The sequence below is a fragment of the Bufo bufo genome, chromosome 1 (assembly GCF_905171765.1).
Source record: "Bufo bufo chromosome 1, aBufBuf1.1, whole genome shotgun sequence".
Classification (NCBI taxonomy): domain Eukaryota; kingdom Metazoa; phylum Chordata; class Amphibia; order Anura; family Bufonidae; genus Bufo; species Bufo bufo.
In genome coordinates, this window is record NC_053389.1 from 141,538,015 (window position 1) to 141,552,888 (window position 14,874).

Sequence of the window (14,874 nt, forward strand, 5' to 3'; positions counted from 1 at the left end):
CTACACTGGGGGAATGATATGTACAGACTACACTGGGGCACCACAGCTACTGGGGCCTAAATGTAAATTACTACTGAGTGGGCCTAAACGGTATGATTACTGAGTGGGTGCATAAAAGGAGGCATTATTACTAAATAGGTGTGTTCTGTGTACCTAACTATGTAAAAACAAGTTGTGTTCTGAAGACGTCATCATAGTGATCTGTGCAGAACTAATTAAAAAAGGAAAGAGAACGAAGAGGACATCACCTGTGTCACTGAGTGGGGGCCTAAACTGGATTATTAATGACTGAGACCTAAATGGGTTTGGTCATGGTGGAGCGGTATTATTTGGCCTTTATATAGTGTTATTATTGGTAATGTTGGTCTTGGTACACTGTGCGGCGTGGCTCTATAAAAAGGAGCGTATCCATAGGTTAGGAGACGCAATACTTGGCTTGCTGGCAACCCATGTTACACCACTGAAGACAGGGCTATGATAAATTAAGCAGAGTCTTTACAAATTAGTTTAACATTGCATGTGGAATTAGGCGACGGCTCCAGTGACATAGATTCAATTTGTGGCAAAATGGTGGCATTACTTTGATTCCTGGATGACTTCAATAGAGCACAAGACGCTGTTCTGTGTTTTAATTTAAGAGATAATCTGACGTAATCTGTAGACTGCTGATATGTAATCTAAACATAAGGATTTGCATGAATCTAGAGGAAATAAAATGTGAAAATAATTCATCCTCCAGGCACAGACCCAACCACGGAACTTGAAAACATCAAATAGTGCAGTATCAGCAAACTGCATAGTTTTCTATGGAAGCCAGGTCCTACCTGAATTTTTGCCATAAGTAGAAGGGCTAGGACAAGGTATTTTAATGCCCAAGGCAGATTAGATAAATAGTGCCAGACTCCAGATACAGTGCTCAAAATGAATATGGACCCCAGAGAAGAACCCAAAAAGAATACAGATCCTAGACCAGACCACAAAATTAATACAGACCCAAGACCAAACTCCAAAATCAGAACCCAGACCCATAAATGAACACAGCTTCCAAATCAGACCCAGATTTAAAGGTTTGGTCCAAGATTAGAAAAACATTATTGCTTTCTTCCATAAACAGCACCACAAGCACCACACCTGTCCATGGACTATGTCTGGTATTGCATCTAAGCTCCACTGAAGCGAATGGGAATGGTTGCAATACCACACATAACCTATGGACAGATGTGAGCCAAAAATTAATACAGACCCCAGATCATACTCCAAAAATAATACAGACCCCAGTTAAGACCCTTAAATTAATATAGTATCCCAAATTAATATATATCCCAGACACCAAATTAATATAGTCCCCAGATCAGACCCAAAATTAATAGAGACCCCAGACCAAATTTCAAAATAATACAGAGCCCAGTACCCTAAATTCATAACTTAGATAACTAAAAAAATTGATTGACCTCCCCTCACTCTGCTCTGGGCGCTGCCTCCACCGAACTAGGTTCCGATGAAGTATTAAATACTTTGTGCAGATACCACTGCAACTGTGGGTCCTGTATGTTCTGGGTACAAGATGGTGTCAAGACCCAGTGCAGCAATGATGACCACAGTATTAAGAGGACCAGGGACCAAGGAACAGTGAGTAACACCAACCATCCACATAGCTACCTGGGCCTCCTGTACCAATGAGCAACTCCATCACTGATGGCCTGAAGGAATTGCTCATTGGTTTGAAAGTTAAAGGGGTTGTCCCATGAAAAATATCCTAGTTTTCAAACCAGCACCAGGATCTGAGTACTTTTGTAATTGCATGTAATTAAAAATTTAGTATAGCCACTGAGTTATTTAATTAAATGTATCTGCATAGCACCACCTGCTGTTTGTTTTCTTTTTATTTCTTTGTCCAGCTCACTGAGAAGGCCGCACATGCTCAGTTTCATCTTTCAACTGCCTCCTGAGCTGTGATAGGGAGAGCATGGACACGCCCCCTTAGCTGCAGCAGATAAGACACTCCCCTTGAGCTGTCAGCTTGATATAAATCTAGCAGAGCAATGAATGGGGAGATCTCTGGATCCATGTGAGGTACAGGACTGGTTCTAGCCTTGTTAGAAAGTGATGGCCATGTACTATAGGTTGTCTGGTTTTCATTTTTTACATTAGTCATGGGATAACCCCTTTAAGTGCTGCAACACCAAACATATTATTGTTTCCAACAAAACTGTACCTCCCACTCACTGATGGCAAGATGGCACCCTAGGAGGTTGCCTCTCTTTGCCTACCTAGGTCAGCAGTGAACCCCACAATTCGTTTTTGACTCTGTATTACTATGGAATGAATCTGGGTTTAGAGTTAGGGAACGCAGAGAGCATGTCCTCCTCATGGAAAGCCCCTTTTCAGTTTTTGTTCCCTTTGGGCTCAGCTGATCCCTGGGTCCCTCTGCTATGGTCCGCCAAAATCAGCCATTCCATTCTTAGCAAAAGGAAAGCACCATAGATATGCTTGTTTTCCCCACAGTGCCATCAGTGGTGGATCCAGAGGGGGGGGGGCAACCCTGTGCCCCGAGCTGGCGGTGGCGACGGGGCACAGGGAGATGAGCCCTTCCATTGTGGAAGCGCTCATCTCCTTAGTCATCTGTATCGCCGTCCTCAGTACAGCGATACAGATGGCTGTGCTGAGGCAGGGGAGGGAGAGGTGTGTCCCTTTCCCTTCCTCTGATAGGCTGCAGGCCCTAGGCCGGCAGCCTATCAGAGGGTGGCGCGATGACGTCATCGCGCTACCTGAGCAGTACAGTGCGGGACACAGGCCGCAAGAGTCCTGTATCGCATCGCTGACATGGAGGTAAGTATAAGTGGTTTTTTTTTATATATATATATACAATACTTTTACTGGCATATGGGGGGGCTGCTATTACTAGCACATGGGGGGGCTGTTATTACTGGCACAGGCACATGGGGGGGCTGTTATTACTAGCACATGGGGGGCTGTTATTACTGGCACATGGGGGGCTGTTATTACTGGCACATGGGGGGCTGTTATTACTGGCACATGGGGGGCTGTTATTACTAGCACATGGGGGGCTGTTATTACTGGCACATGGGGGCTATTACTGGCACATGGGTGGCTGTTATTACTGGCACATGAGAGGGGCTATTATTACTGGCACATGGGGGGGCTGTTATTACTGACACATGGGGGGCTGTTATTACTGGCACATGGGGGGGCTGTTATTACTGGCATATGGGGGCTGTTATTACTGGCACATGGGAAGCTGTTATTACTGGCACATGGGGGGGCTGTTATTACTGGCACATGAGGGGCTGTTATTACTGGCACATGGGGGGCTGTTATTACTGGCACATGGGGGGCTGTTATTACTGGCACATGGGGGGCTGTTATTACTGGCACATGGGGGCTGTTATTACTGGCACATGGGGGCTGTTATTACTGGCACATGGGGGCTATTACTGGCACATGGGGGGCTGTTATTACTGGCACATGAGGGGGGCTATTATTACTGGCACATGGGGGGTGCTGTTATTACTGACACATGGGGGGCTGTTATTACTGGCACATGGGGGGCAGTTATTACTGGCACATCGGGGGCTTTTATTACTGGCACATGGGAGGGGCGTTATTACTGGCACATGATTGGGGGGTTGCTCTTGTTACTGGCACATTATTGGGGGCACTATAGGGGCATCTACTGAGGCCACAAAGAACGGGTATTTTATATGGGGGGCTCTGTACAGTAGAATTTTATACTGGGACACATTATGGTGGGTACTATGGGGAAGGGGGGAGAGGAGTACTATGGGGTCATCTACGGGGGGCACTAAGAAGGGGTAATTTATACTTGCAAATTATGGGGGTCCTGGGGACACTGAGAGCATCTACTGGAGTATTTTATACTGGTACATTATGGGGGGCACTAGGAGGAAGGGGGGAGTGGAGCACTATGGGGGCATTTACTGGGGGCACTATATAGGGGTATTTTATACTGGCACATTATAGGGGCACTATGGGGACATTAGCTCATCTGGGGGCATTACAAGGGGGTATTTTTTGCACTGTCACATTATAAGGAAAATTATTTCTATTGGGGGGGGGCTTTATTACTCCCCCATGGTATGACCCCCTAGTAGCAGCACCAGCCTCTCCCTGCTCTGCTATCCCTCTGCCGCTTCTCCAAATCCTTATTATGAAATCTTTCTCATTAGGATAAAACACAACATCAGCTCCACCGAGCCCCCCAGCCAAAGTGTTGAAGTGGTGTCCGAGATCCCCAAGGGCCAAGCCAAGTAATTGTAAGTTTTCATGTGAAATATGTTTGTTATACACATATAGCCTACATTGTGCCACACAATATACAGTATACCTCTACACTGTGGAGTCTGTTCTATAACCACCATTGTTTTGTGGCGGCGGACAGAAAATAATCTGGAAGCGCCCCTCCCGAGACCAGGCTCTGGATCCGCCACTGAGTGCCATGCTGGAGCATAGGCAGACGCCTACCGAAACAAAATGGGCATCCATCAGGGAAGTAGAGGTAGTAGTCGCAACTGGACCCTGGTGCCTTCCACATCAGATGCTATCAATGGCCCGCGGAAGGTGGGGGCCCTGTCACAATTTTACATTTGGACCTAGTACATTCAGGTCACCCTGCTGTGGGCATCCATTGATTTCAGTAGGCACCTGCCATCCTCAATGGCACACAAATAACACGAGGAATATAGTTGAATACATATATATAGTGTCAAGGGGAATTTGTGGCTGTCTGTGCCCTCCCTCCTGCTTTTTTTTCTGTTTTATTAAACCTCCCTCCCCACCCACTGGAGATGATATAGTTACTCCAAGCCCTGAAGCTGCTCATTGGAACACAGAAGTTTTCCTAAGGAGTTAGCAAGGAGTGACGAGGGGGACACTTGGCTGCGGCGGCACTTAGGGAGACACCGTAGGATCCTGCTGTGACAGAAGACGCCCTGGAGCAGTCAGCAGGGATTGTAATGACTATGATTTCCAATACACTAAGCAGATCCTATGGCTGTCATCGCCATAAGGGTCAATAAATCCCCCCTGCTGATTCCATGAGGTCTGGAGAGGAAGCACAATCTCATTGCATGGATGTAATCTGCCGGCTACACCGACTGCTGCATCCATAGTATTCAGTCCCTGGACTCTGCAATACAAACCAAAAGAAAAAAAAAAACGCAGGATAAAAACGCAGGAAAAACCCCCCAAAAATTAATTCTTAATTTCATAACACACGTGGGGGAAAATGGAAAATGAAGCAGCCAAAACCGTGGACAATCAGATGGAGAAATACATGTAATTATAGGATGATTGGCGCAATGTCTCCGCTGCAGTCGCTGTCCTCATAGTCCTTTGTTATTAACCCTTTCCCCCCGCCCCGATGTGCGTTCTTCCCTGCTCGCTGTCATTTGGTTGCATCCCTGCCTCTAGTGTTTCTATATCTGCACCCCCCTGTCTCTCTCTATTTCTCTTTTTCTTCCTTCTCTTCTTCCTATCAGCTGCTCAGGCTGTGGGCATCAGATTACAGGCTCCGTCGCTTTAATATCTTTTTTTTTTTTTCTTCTTTTTTTTTTCTTTTTGAAGAGTTACAATTATGGGGAAATCTGAGAGTCAAATGGACATAGTAGAAAAATCCAATAAATCCGTGAAAAAGTCTTGGAGCGTGGTAGAAATTGGCCTCTCTGTGCTGCTGTTCTTGATGACCTGTGGTCTTATTACTCTCTTGGTGCTGTACACAACTAATAAAGGTAAGAGGCATCTAATCTTATATGTCGCTATGTGGTCAGTTGGCGCTGCAATGGTTAATCGATGTGTCTGTACTATAGCAGTGCTGAATTGGTGCATTTTTCCTTCTATAGAAAACCTCGTTGTGGTAGCACTACGACAATCTCGGCTCTGCTGCACCAACATCTGAGAGTGTGTGTGTGTTTATGTGTATACGATTTTTGGGACTGTATCATTCATGTACAATGATAGTTCTGTGTGCTACAATTATGTAGTCCGTTTACCTGCAGTCCTAAGAAAAACCTCAATAAAAAACATCTTATTTCACCCGTTGCCAGTCTGCACACTGAACCAACATGAGTAGTAGAGTCGAGATGGTTTGTAAACCCTATTTATACATTGTCCAGAATGTGGTAGGTTTACCTGGAGTCCTGTGTAAGACCACAGATAGGACTATGGAGGTCAGTCACCATGAACTGTGCCAACTGCATAAAGAGACCTTAGCACTGCTACATCTGGCCATCTCAGCTCTAAGAAAACACTAAAAATACACTCAGGATACCAACCATGTGAAACGCTACTTTATGATAATATCTGCTCCTCAATCTCAGCACTGCTATATTTGGCTATTTCAGCAGAGATATATTTAGCAATCTTAGCTCTGCTACATTTAGCAATACCAACCCTGCCAACAACATGAACACAGCTAGGTATAGCAATCTCAGTCGTGCTAGATCTGGCAAAATTAGCTCTGCTATGTTTTGAATCTTAGATCTATTATATCTGTCATTCTCATGTCTCCCACATGTAGCCACCTCAGCTCTACTACATGAAGCAATCTCAGCCATGCTAGATCAGGCAGCCTCGGCTCTGCTGCATTTGGAATCTTAGATCTATTATATCTGTCATTCTCATGTCTCCCACATTTAGCCACCTTAGCTCTACTACATAAAGCAATCTCAGCTCTGCTACATTTGGAATCTTAGATCTATTATATCTGTCATTCTAATGTCTCCCACATTTAGCCACCTCAGCTCTACTACATGAAGCAATCTCAGCTCTGCTACATTTGGAATCTCAGGTCTGTTATATCTGTCACTCTCACGTCCACATTTAGCCACCTCAGCTTTACTATATGAAGCAATCTCAATCCTGCTAGACCTGGCAACCTCGGTTCTGCTACATTTGGCAACCGGAGCTTGATACATCTAGCCCTCTCAACCCTGCTAGATCTGTCAATTTCATCATTTGGCAAGCTCAGCTCTGCTATACACACACTGTGTGTGCATTATTTGCCTGGACATGACACACATTTCCAGTCCTATCATCAATAACCCTCTGCAATTAGCCACTCATTCGTTAAATCACTAGGTCACCTTATGGTTCTGAAGAAGCCGGATGCTCTCCTGAGGCGAAACCGCAGTAGTGAAGGGTTAACTGCGGCCTGTCATGCATGATTACCCCGTTAAGAGAAGAGACAGATTGCTTTCTATAGAAATCTATAAACCCTGGAATATTTCTTTACACCTTGTGAGCAGCAGCCACTGGAGCAGCATTGATTTCTGACCAGTAGAAGTCATTATGTGCCGGTCACTGCCAAGCCACTATATATATACGTATATATATACTGATGTAGCAGGGCTAAGTCTGTCCGATGTAATAGTGCCGATGTAGTGGAACGTGCTATGTCAGCGACCTTACATAGGACTGCCGGTAATTCGATTGCCGGCAGTAGTTAAACATTACTCTGTTCCATTTAGGGCACAAACTGTTTTCTTTTCGCATCCAATACGCATTTTTTGCGGGTCGGATGTGGACTCATTCACTTCAATCCGTATGTCCGTTCTGCAGCACCCACAGACAAATAGAACATGTCCTATACTTGTCTATTTTACGGACAAGGGTAAGAATGTTCTACAAATGGTAGGACATTCCGTTCCGTAAAATACGGAACTCACACCAACCGGTATCGTTTTTTTTGCGGATCCGCAATTTGCGACTGCACATGGCGCCCGGCATCTTCTCTTCCTGCGCATACAGAGCGCGAGTATGTAAGGCTGGCGGGCGCATGCGCAGTAGTGAGACTGAAGTTGGCTGAGTGTACGAGCCGGAGCCGGGATCGCGCTACAGCAGCCCTTTACTGCGCATGCGGGCTGAGAGCGCGGTCCTGGCACTGAGATGCGGCGTGTCAATCGAGGCGGCGAGAGGCCGGAAAAGCAGGATTGGAGACGCCTAGGCCACTGCACCCTTGACTTCAAGCCTGACTTGAAACACGGGGCAGCGGCTGATTAAAACATCGATTTCTCAGTGACGATAAATACAGGAAAAGGACGAAAAAGTGCCATAGGACACAGTAGCACTATAAGGTACTCTGAACAGCTTAATAGGCGATTTTTTTGGTGACAGGTTCCCTTTAAAGGCCCCTTTTATTTCATTGAATTCATTGTCCTAGATTTACCATTGCGTTTGGGACTCATCTTTGGCGCCAAATGTGGCACAATAGTGGCATCTACTCTCAAACTCAGCATGTTTTTTTCTGAAAAGTGGTGTGGGTTAGCAGGAAAGGGATGTGATCTAGGAGACAACCTTTTTGCAGCAAAATAAGCAACCTTTCTGGCATTAAAAACTTAAGACAACTAAAAGTAGTCATGGGGGGGGGCATTTCTGACCTCAATATTAATAGGAAAAATCGCTGGCATTACGCTGATGGTGCATCCTCGGGAGGTCCATGTGCCAGCAAATGAAATCAGCGGAAGCTGGTGTAGTTTACGGATGTAACATGTGCCACTTCTCTGCTACACATATTGGTAAATCTGTCCAGCCTTGTAGGTTCCGGACACAGCTAGATGCCTCCTATCCATGCCCAGCCCACATCTAGATGCCTCCTGTCCCTGCCCCACCCACAGCTAGATGCCTCCTATCCATGCCCAGCCCACAGCTAGATGCCTCCTGTCCATGCCCAGCCCATATCTAGATGCCTCCTGTCCATGCCCAGCCCACATCTAGATGCCTCCTGTCCATGCCCCGCCCTCAGCTAGATGCCTCCTGTCCATGCCCAGCCCACAGCTAGATGCCTCCTGTCCATGCCCCACCCACAGTTAGATGCCTCCTGTCCATGCCCGCCCTCACCTAGATGCCTCCTGTCCATGACCAGCCCACATCTATATGCCTCCTGTCCATGCCCAGCCCACAGCTAGATGCCTCCTGTCCATGCCCCGCCCACAGCTAGATGCCTCCTGTCCATGCCCCACCCACAGCTAGATGCCTCCTGTCCAGGCCCAGCCCACAGCTAGATGCCTCCTGTCCATGCCCCGCCCACATCTAGATGCCTCCTGTCCATGACCCGCCCACAGCTAGATGCCTCCTGTCCATGCCCCGCCCACAGCTAGATGCCTCCTGTCCATGCCCAGCCCACAGTTAGATGCCTCCTGTCCATGCCCAGCCCACAGCTAGATGCCTCCTGTCCATGCCCCGCCCACAGCTAGATGCCTCCTGTCCATGCCCAGCCCACAGCTAGATGCCTCCTGTCCATGCCCCGCCCACAGCTAGATGCCTCTTGTCCATGCCCAGCCCACAGCTAGATGCCTCCTGTCCATGCCCCGCCCACAGCTAGATGCCTCCTGTCCATGCCCAGCCCACATCTAGATGCCTCCTGTCCAATGCCCCGCCCACAGCTAGATGCCTCCTGCCGATGCCCCGCCCACAGCTAGACACATCCTGTCCATGCCCCGCCCACAGCTAGATGCCTCCTGCCTACGCCCCACCCCATTTTGAGAAAAGTGTCTAGGGTGTCAGAAAAGTGACTAATTTTGGTGCAAAATGGTACTTTCACCAAAATCTGCAGCTTTTCTAAGCCAGCAGAGCTATGATCCATCGCTCCATACAAAATAAAGAGGCAGTCTGTAGACCATGCGCCAGATTTATCACACAACCTGAGCCACTGTGATCATTTAAAGACATCTCTAGCCGGTGTCTAACTGGGCGTTTGAGCTCTGCTACCGTAGGTTAGATGAGTTTGTTGTATGGTCCTTGGTGGCATCATGATCAACCATCTGAGGATTCCCATAGAGGTCCCAGGTAAAGTTACCTCATAATTTCAGCCCAAAACTCTCTCATGCATATTTATCTTCATTGATACTGGTTAGAGATGAGAGAATTTCCGCTTATGAAATTCGTTCACACTTCGTTTGGGGGTAAAAGGTGAACTGCGTTATGGATTCCGTTACCACGGACCATAACACGTTTCTATAAAGGTCTGCCTTTAGAGTAGAGGGGAGTCCTCTGCATAACGGAAACCGGATTGATCCGTTTTGCAGCCCATAGACTTCTATTATGACGGAATGCCAATAGCAAATGTTAGTAGCCCCCAGCCCCAACCAGTTTCCCAGAATGAGTGTGTCAATCACTCCCCGGCGATGCAGGGTGCAAAAAAAGAAAACCCCAGATGTATGATGAATTTACATTTTTTTAATTAAGTTGATAACATTTTAATAAAAAAAAAATTTCATTAAAAAAGTTACCCTTGGCCTCACCCACTTTATCTGCCAGTAAAGTAGAACAGGTGCCGCTCATTCCTAACATAACATATGTCTACGTGTATTCATACATTCATAAGCTGTTTGCCTGCAGCCACCACTAGAGGGAGCACAGAGCATTGTGAGTGACTTGCTAATAGCTTGCACTCTAGGTCCAGCTAGGTGTTAGCAGTTGGGGGGGGGGTCCCTGCACAGTCTGACACTATACAATCAGCACTGCCATTGTCCAACTGTGCAGGGACATACCTCTAACTGGTAACACCCAGCTGGACCTTCAGTGCAAACCGCTAGTTATTCATTTATAACTTCGAGCAGGAATAATAAAGGGAGTGACACAACATAGAGTCATAAGAATAGATGCTCCTGAATTGTTATTACATGGGGAATGCAAGTAGTTACTAAAACAGAGATATCAGGAGAGGGGACGGGTCCCCTTTTCCTTATATTTGTCCTCCTTTTTGACCTATAGGTGTCAGGAGAGAGTTGGTTACTGGCTGTACATTTGTTCATGTTCTGAAAAGCATAAGAATTCATTGTGTTATTTCAATTATGCTTTCCTAATTAAACTGTAAAATGTTAGGCCTCTTTCACACGGTCGTTGCGGGACAAGGTGCGGGTGCGTTGCGGGAAAAATCTGCATGTTTGTTACCCAGACCCGAACCCCGACTTCTTCACAGAAGTTCAGGTTTGGGATCGGTGTTGTGTATATTTTATTATTTTCCCTTATAACATGGTTATAAGGGAAAATAATAGAATTCATAATAGAGAATGCTAAGTAAAATAGGGATGGATGGGCTAAAAAAATTAAAAAAAATTTTTTTAACTCACATCATCCACTTGTTTGTGCAGTCCGGCTTGTCTTCTTTCTTCTTCTTTCTTCTTCTTTGAGGACCTGGGAGGAAAATAACCTTTGGTGATGTCACTGCGCTCATCACATGGTCCATCACATGGTCCATTACCATGGTGATGGGCCATGTGATGAGCGCAGTGATGTCACCAAAGGTCCTTTTCCTCCCAGGTCCTCAAAGAAGTAGAAGGAAGATGAGACGGACTGCACAAACAAGTGGATTAGCTGAGTTTAATTATTTATTTTTATTTTTTAACCCCTCCAGCCCTATTTTACTAAGCATTCTCTATTAAGAATGCTATTATTTTCGCTTATAACCATGTTATAAGGGAAAATAATAAAGATTGGGTCTCCATCCTGATCGTCACCTAGCAACCATGCATGAAAATCGCGCTGCATCCGCACTTGCTTGCGGATGCTTGTGATTTTCATGCAGGCCCATTCGCTTCTATGGGGCCTGCGTTGCGTGAAAAACGCACAATATAGAGCATGCTGCGATTTCCACTCAACGCACAAGTGATGCGTGAAAATCACCGCTCATGTGCACAGCGCCATAGAAATTAATGGGTCCGGATTCAGTGCGGGTGCAATGCGTTCACCTCACATATTGCACCTGCACGGAATTCTCGCCCGTGTGAAAGGGGCCTTAGTCTAGTTTTTGACAGATTTTTTATATTGTGCTTTTGAGATTATATGTCTCTGATTAGTGTTCCAGTACCATGTTGTATTTATTACTCTAGTTAATATGGTCAAAGATTTCAAGATCAATGTGGATCTGGGTGAGACTTAGGCTGCATTCACACGTCCGTGGTGTGTTGCGGACCCGCAAATTGCGGGTCCGCAACACACCAGCCCGGCACCCCCATAGAAATGTCTATTCTTGTCCGCAGGCTGCGGACAAGAATAGGACATGCTCTATCTTTTTGCGGAGCTGCGGACCCAAAGATCGGGGCACACTGTGTGCTGTCCGCATCCATTCCGTCCCCATAGAGAATGAATGGGTCCGCACCCGTTCCACAAAATTGCGGAACAGATGCGGACCCATTTTGCGGACGTGTGAATGGAGCCTTAAAGTGGTGTTCATCCTTGGTCTTTCCATTTCTGAATATAGGGGGTCATTTTTTAAACCCGAGCTGTCTTACATGATGAATGTGAAAATGATGAATGAGACGGGACTGCCGGCCTGTCCCCTTCCCCGTCACGCCCACTATTTTGGACCTGGCGTGAGCCATTGTGCCGCAATCTGCGCCAAAAATATGCCTAATATAGGCGTATTTCTGGATAATAAATTACCCCCATAATTCCTAAACAACAGTGGAGACTGATACTCAGGCAAATCAGTGCAAGAAAGGAAAAAAGGGGGGAGAAAATATGCATAGCAATATACATTTATTAAGGGCTCATGCACACGAACTTATGTATCTTGCGGTCCGCAAAGAACAGATGCACAAAAAATACGGATGATGTCCGCGTGCATTCCGTATTTTGCGGAACGGAACAGCTGGCCCCTAATAGAACAGTCCTATTCTTGTCCGTAACGCAAAACAGACTTGCGGACATGTGGAAACTAAATGCACATGGAGTAACTTCTGTTTTTTTTTTGCGGACCCATTAAAATTAATTGTTCCGCATACCGTCCGCAAAAAATAAACAGAACAGACACGGAGAGAAAATATGTTTGTGTGCATGAGCCCTAATAAAGGGGATTCTTCAGGGTCTGTGAAATACTAGTGGTCACCTACCAATTTTTTTTATAGAAACAGAGATGGCAGGAAAATACCAAGTTAGTCCTTGTTTTGAATTGCAGTAATTATTATTATTAAGTATGATGCCGATGATAAAATAATAAATTATAAATAAATTATTTATTTGTAAATATTTTTTCAGTTCTTTTGTAAGATTTTATTTATCTTTATTGTGAACTATTTTTTCTTGTTTATTTTTCCATATTTATTGTCTATTCTTTCATTGTTTTGAAATATAATTTTTTATTGCATTTACATTTTGCATAATGATAAATAAATAATAATAAATTAGCAATAATACATTATTGAAATATTTGCAAGAGTCCGACCCACAGGCTCATTAGGTGCGGTTAATCTGTGGCTGCAGAAGATTTGTATTATTTTACAGCGTGTTGTGTGAAGCTCCAGCTCCGCAGTCATCGCCAGTAACTAAACCCCGTGCAGATAATTACTGCCAGTTGCTGTTAGTATTACAGAGTGTCTTTTAGTGAATTATTAACACCCGGAGCAGGGATGTTTGGAAAATGATTTTAATTAATTTTCAGAAAAGCTAAACTTCCAACTTGCAAAAGAAAAAAAGAGGTCATGAAAAATGAATCACTTTGCAGAAGTCGTCTCTTCCAGCGTGTAACATGGCTTAATTATTCATTGCTGTGGTCAGTGGTCATAAATATATTATCAGATATTTATATAACAAGATGTTTATAAACAGAAAAGTGTCTTAAAGGGGTTGTTCAGGATCAGAATAGAGGGTATGATGTCTTTACAGGAACAGCGCCCCTTTTGTCTGTAGGCTGTGTCTGGTATTGCATCTCAACTTCATTCAAGTCAAGGCTGCAGGGTTGGAATATGTCTTTTTTTTTTATCACAGGCCTTATGTAAATTAACCAACACCAGATGAAGTGGAGGCACAATATATTAACCCTATAATACACACAGATCCATAATACGACCATGAGTAAGGGTCATTATTGTCAGTCTGGAAACGCGTTCTCTGTTTGCTGCATAATAAAGTCTCTATGGTCTTTGATCGCATTCTGAAGTTTTTCCATTAATTTCAAAAATAATATGATCATGTACCTAAAGACCAGGGTCACAGAACAATATTTTGTGTGTACAGCACTTATGCAGACTTCTGGGTTTCCATGGTAACAGACTACAAACATACCTTGTGTTACTCCGCTACTCTTTTCAAGTTGGAGTCGATTTCTTGCGCAATGCGCTCCAATTTTTTGCCACACTTTAGTAAATTAGTCGGGCTGTGGAGCTCCTGCCAGTGGCCTGTCTCCTCCTGCCAACACTCAGGGAAATATCATTATTACACTGCTCAAAAAAATAAAGGGAACACTTAGGCCCCTTTCACACGAGCGAGTATTCCGCGCGGATGCGATGCGGGAGGTGAACGCATTGCACCCGCACTGAATACTGACCCATTCATTTCTATGGGGCTGTGCACACGAGCAGTGATTTTCACGCATCACTTTTGCGTTGCGTGAAAATCGCAGCATGCTCCTCTTTGTGCGTTTTTCACGTAACGCAGGCCCCATAGAAATGAATGGGGTTGCGTGAAAATCGCAAGCATCCGCAAGCAAGTGCGGATGCGGTGCGATTTTCACGCACGGTTGCTAGGAGACGATCGGGATGGAGACCCAAACCTTATTATTTTCCCTTATAACATGGTTAAAAGGGAAAATAATAGCATTCTGAATACAGAATGCTAAGTAAAACAGCGCTGGAGGGGTTAAAAAAAAATTAAAAATCATTTAACTCACCTTAATCCACTTGCTCGCGATGCTCGGCATCTCCGTCTGACTCTTTTACTGTATAGGACCTGTGGAGAGCATTAACTATAGTTTAAGGACCTGGGATGACGTCACTCCGGTCATCACATGGTACGTCACATGATCTTTTACCATGGTGATTCACCATGGTAAAAGATCATGTGACGTACCATATGATGACCAGAGTGACGTCATCCCAGGTCCTTAAACTATAGTTAATG

The 14,874-nt window shown here is 45.2% G+C and overlaps 1 protein-coding gene across 1 annotated transcript in view; it reads left to right on the top strand.

Annotated features, from left to right (window-relative positions):
• Positions 1–4,868: 4,868 nt before the first annotated feature.
• MMEL1 (membrane metalloendopeptidase like 1) overlaps positions 4,869–14,874 on the top strand; it is a 184,108-nt gene continuing 174,102 nt past the window's right edge. Inside the window, exons 1-2 of the mRNA XM_040430054.1 lie at positions 4,869–5,316; positions 5,605–5,768. Coding sequence (XP_040285988.1) covers positions 5,267–5,316; positions 5,605–5,768 — 214 coding nt within the window. The 5' untranslated portion in view covers positions 4,869–5,266. The remainder of the gene's footprint in view (positions 5,317–5,604; positions 5,769–14,874) is intronic.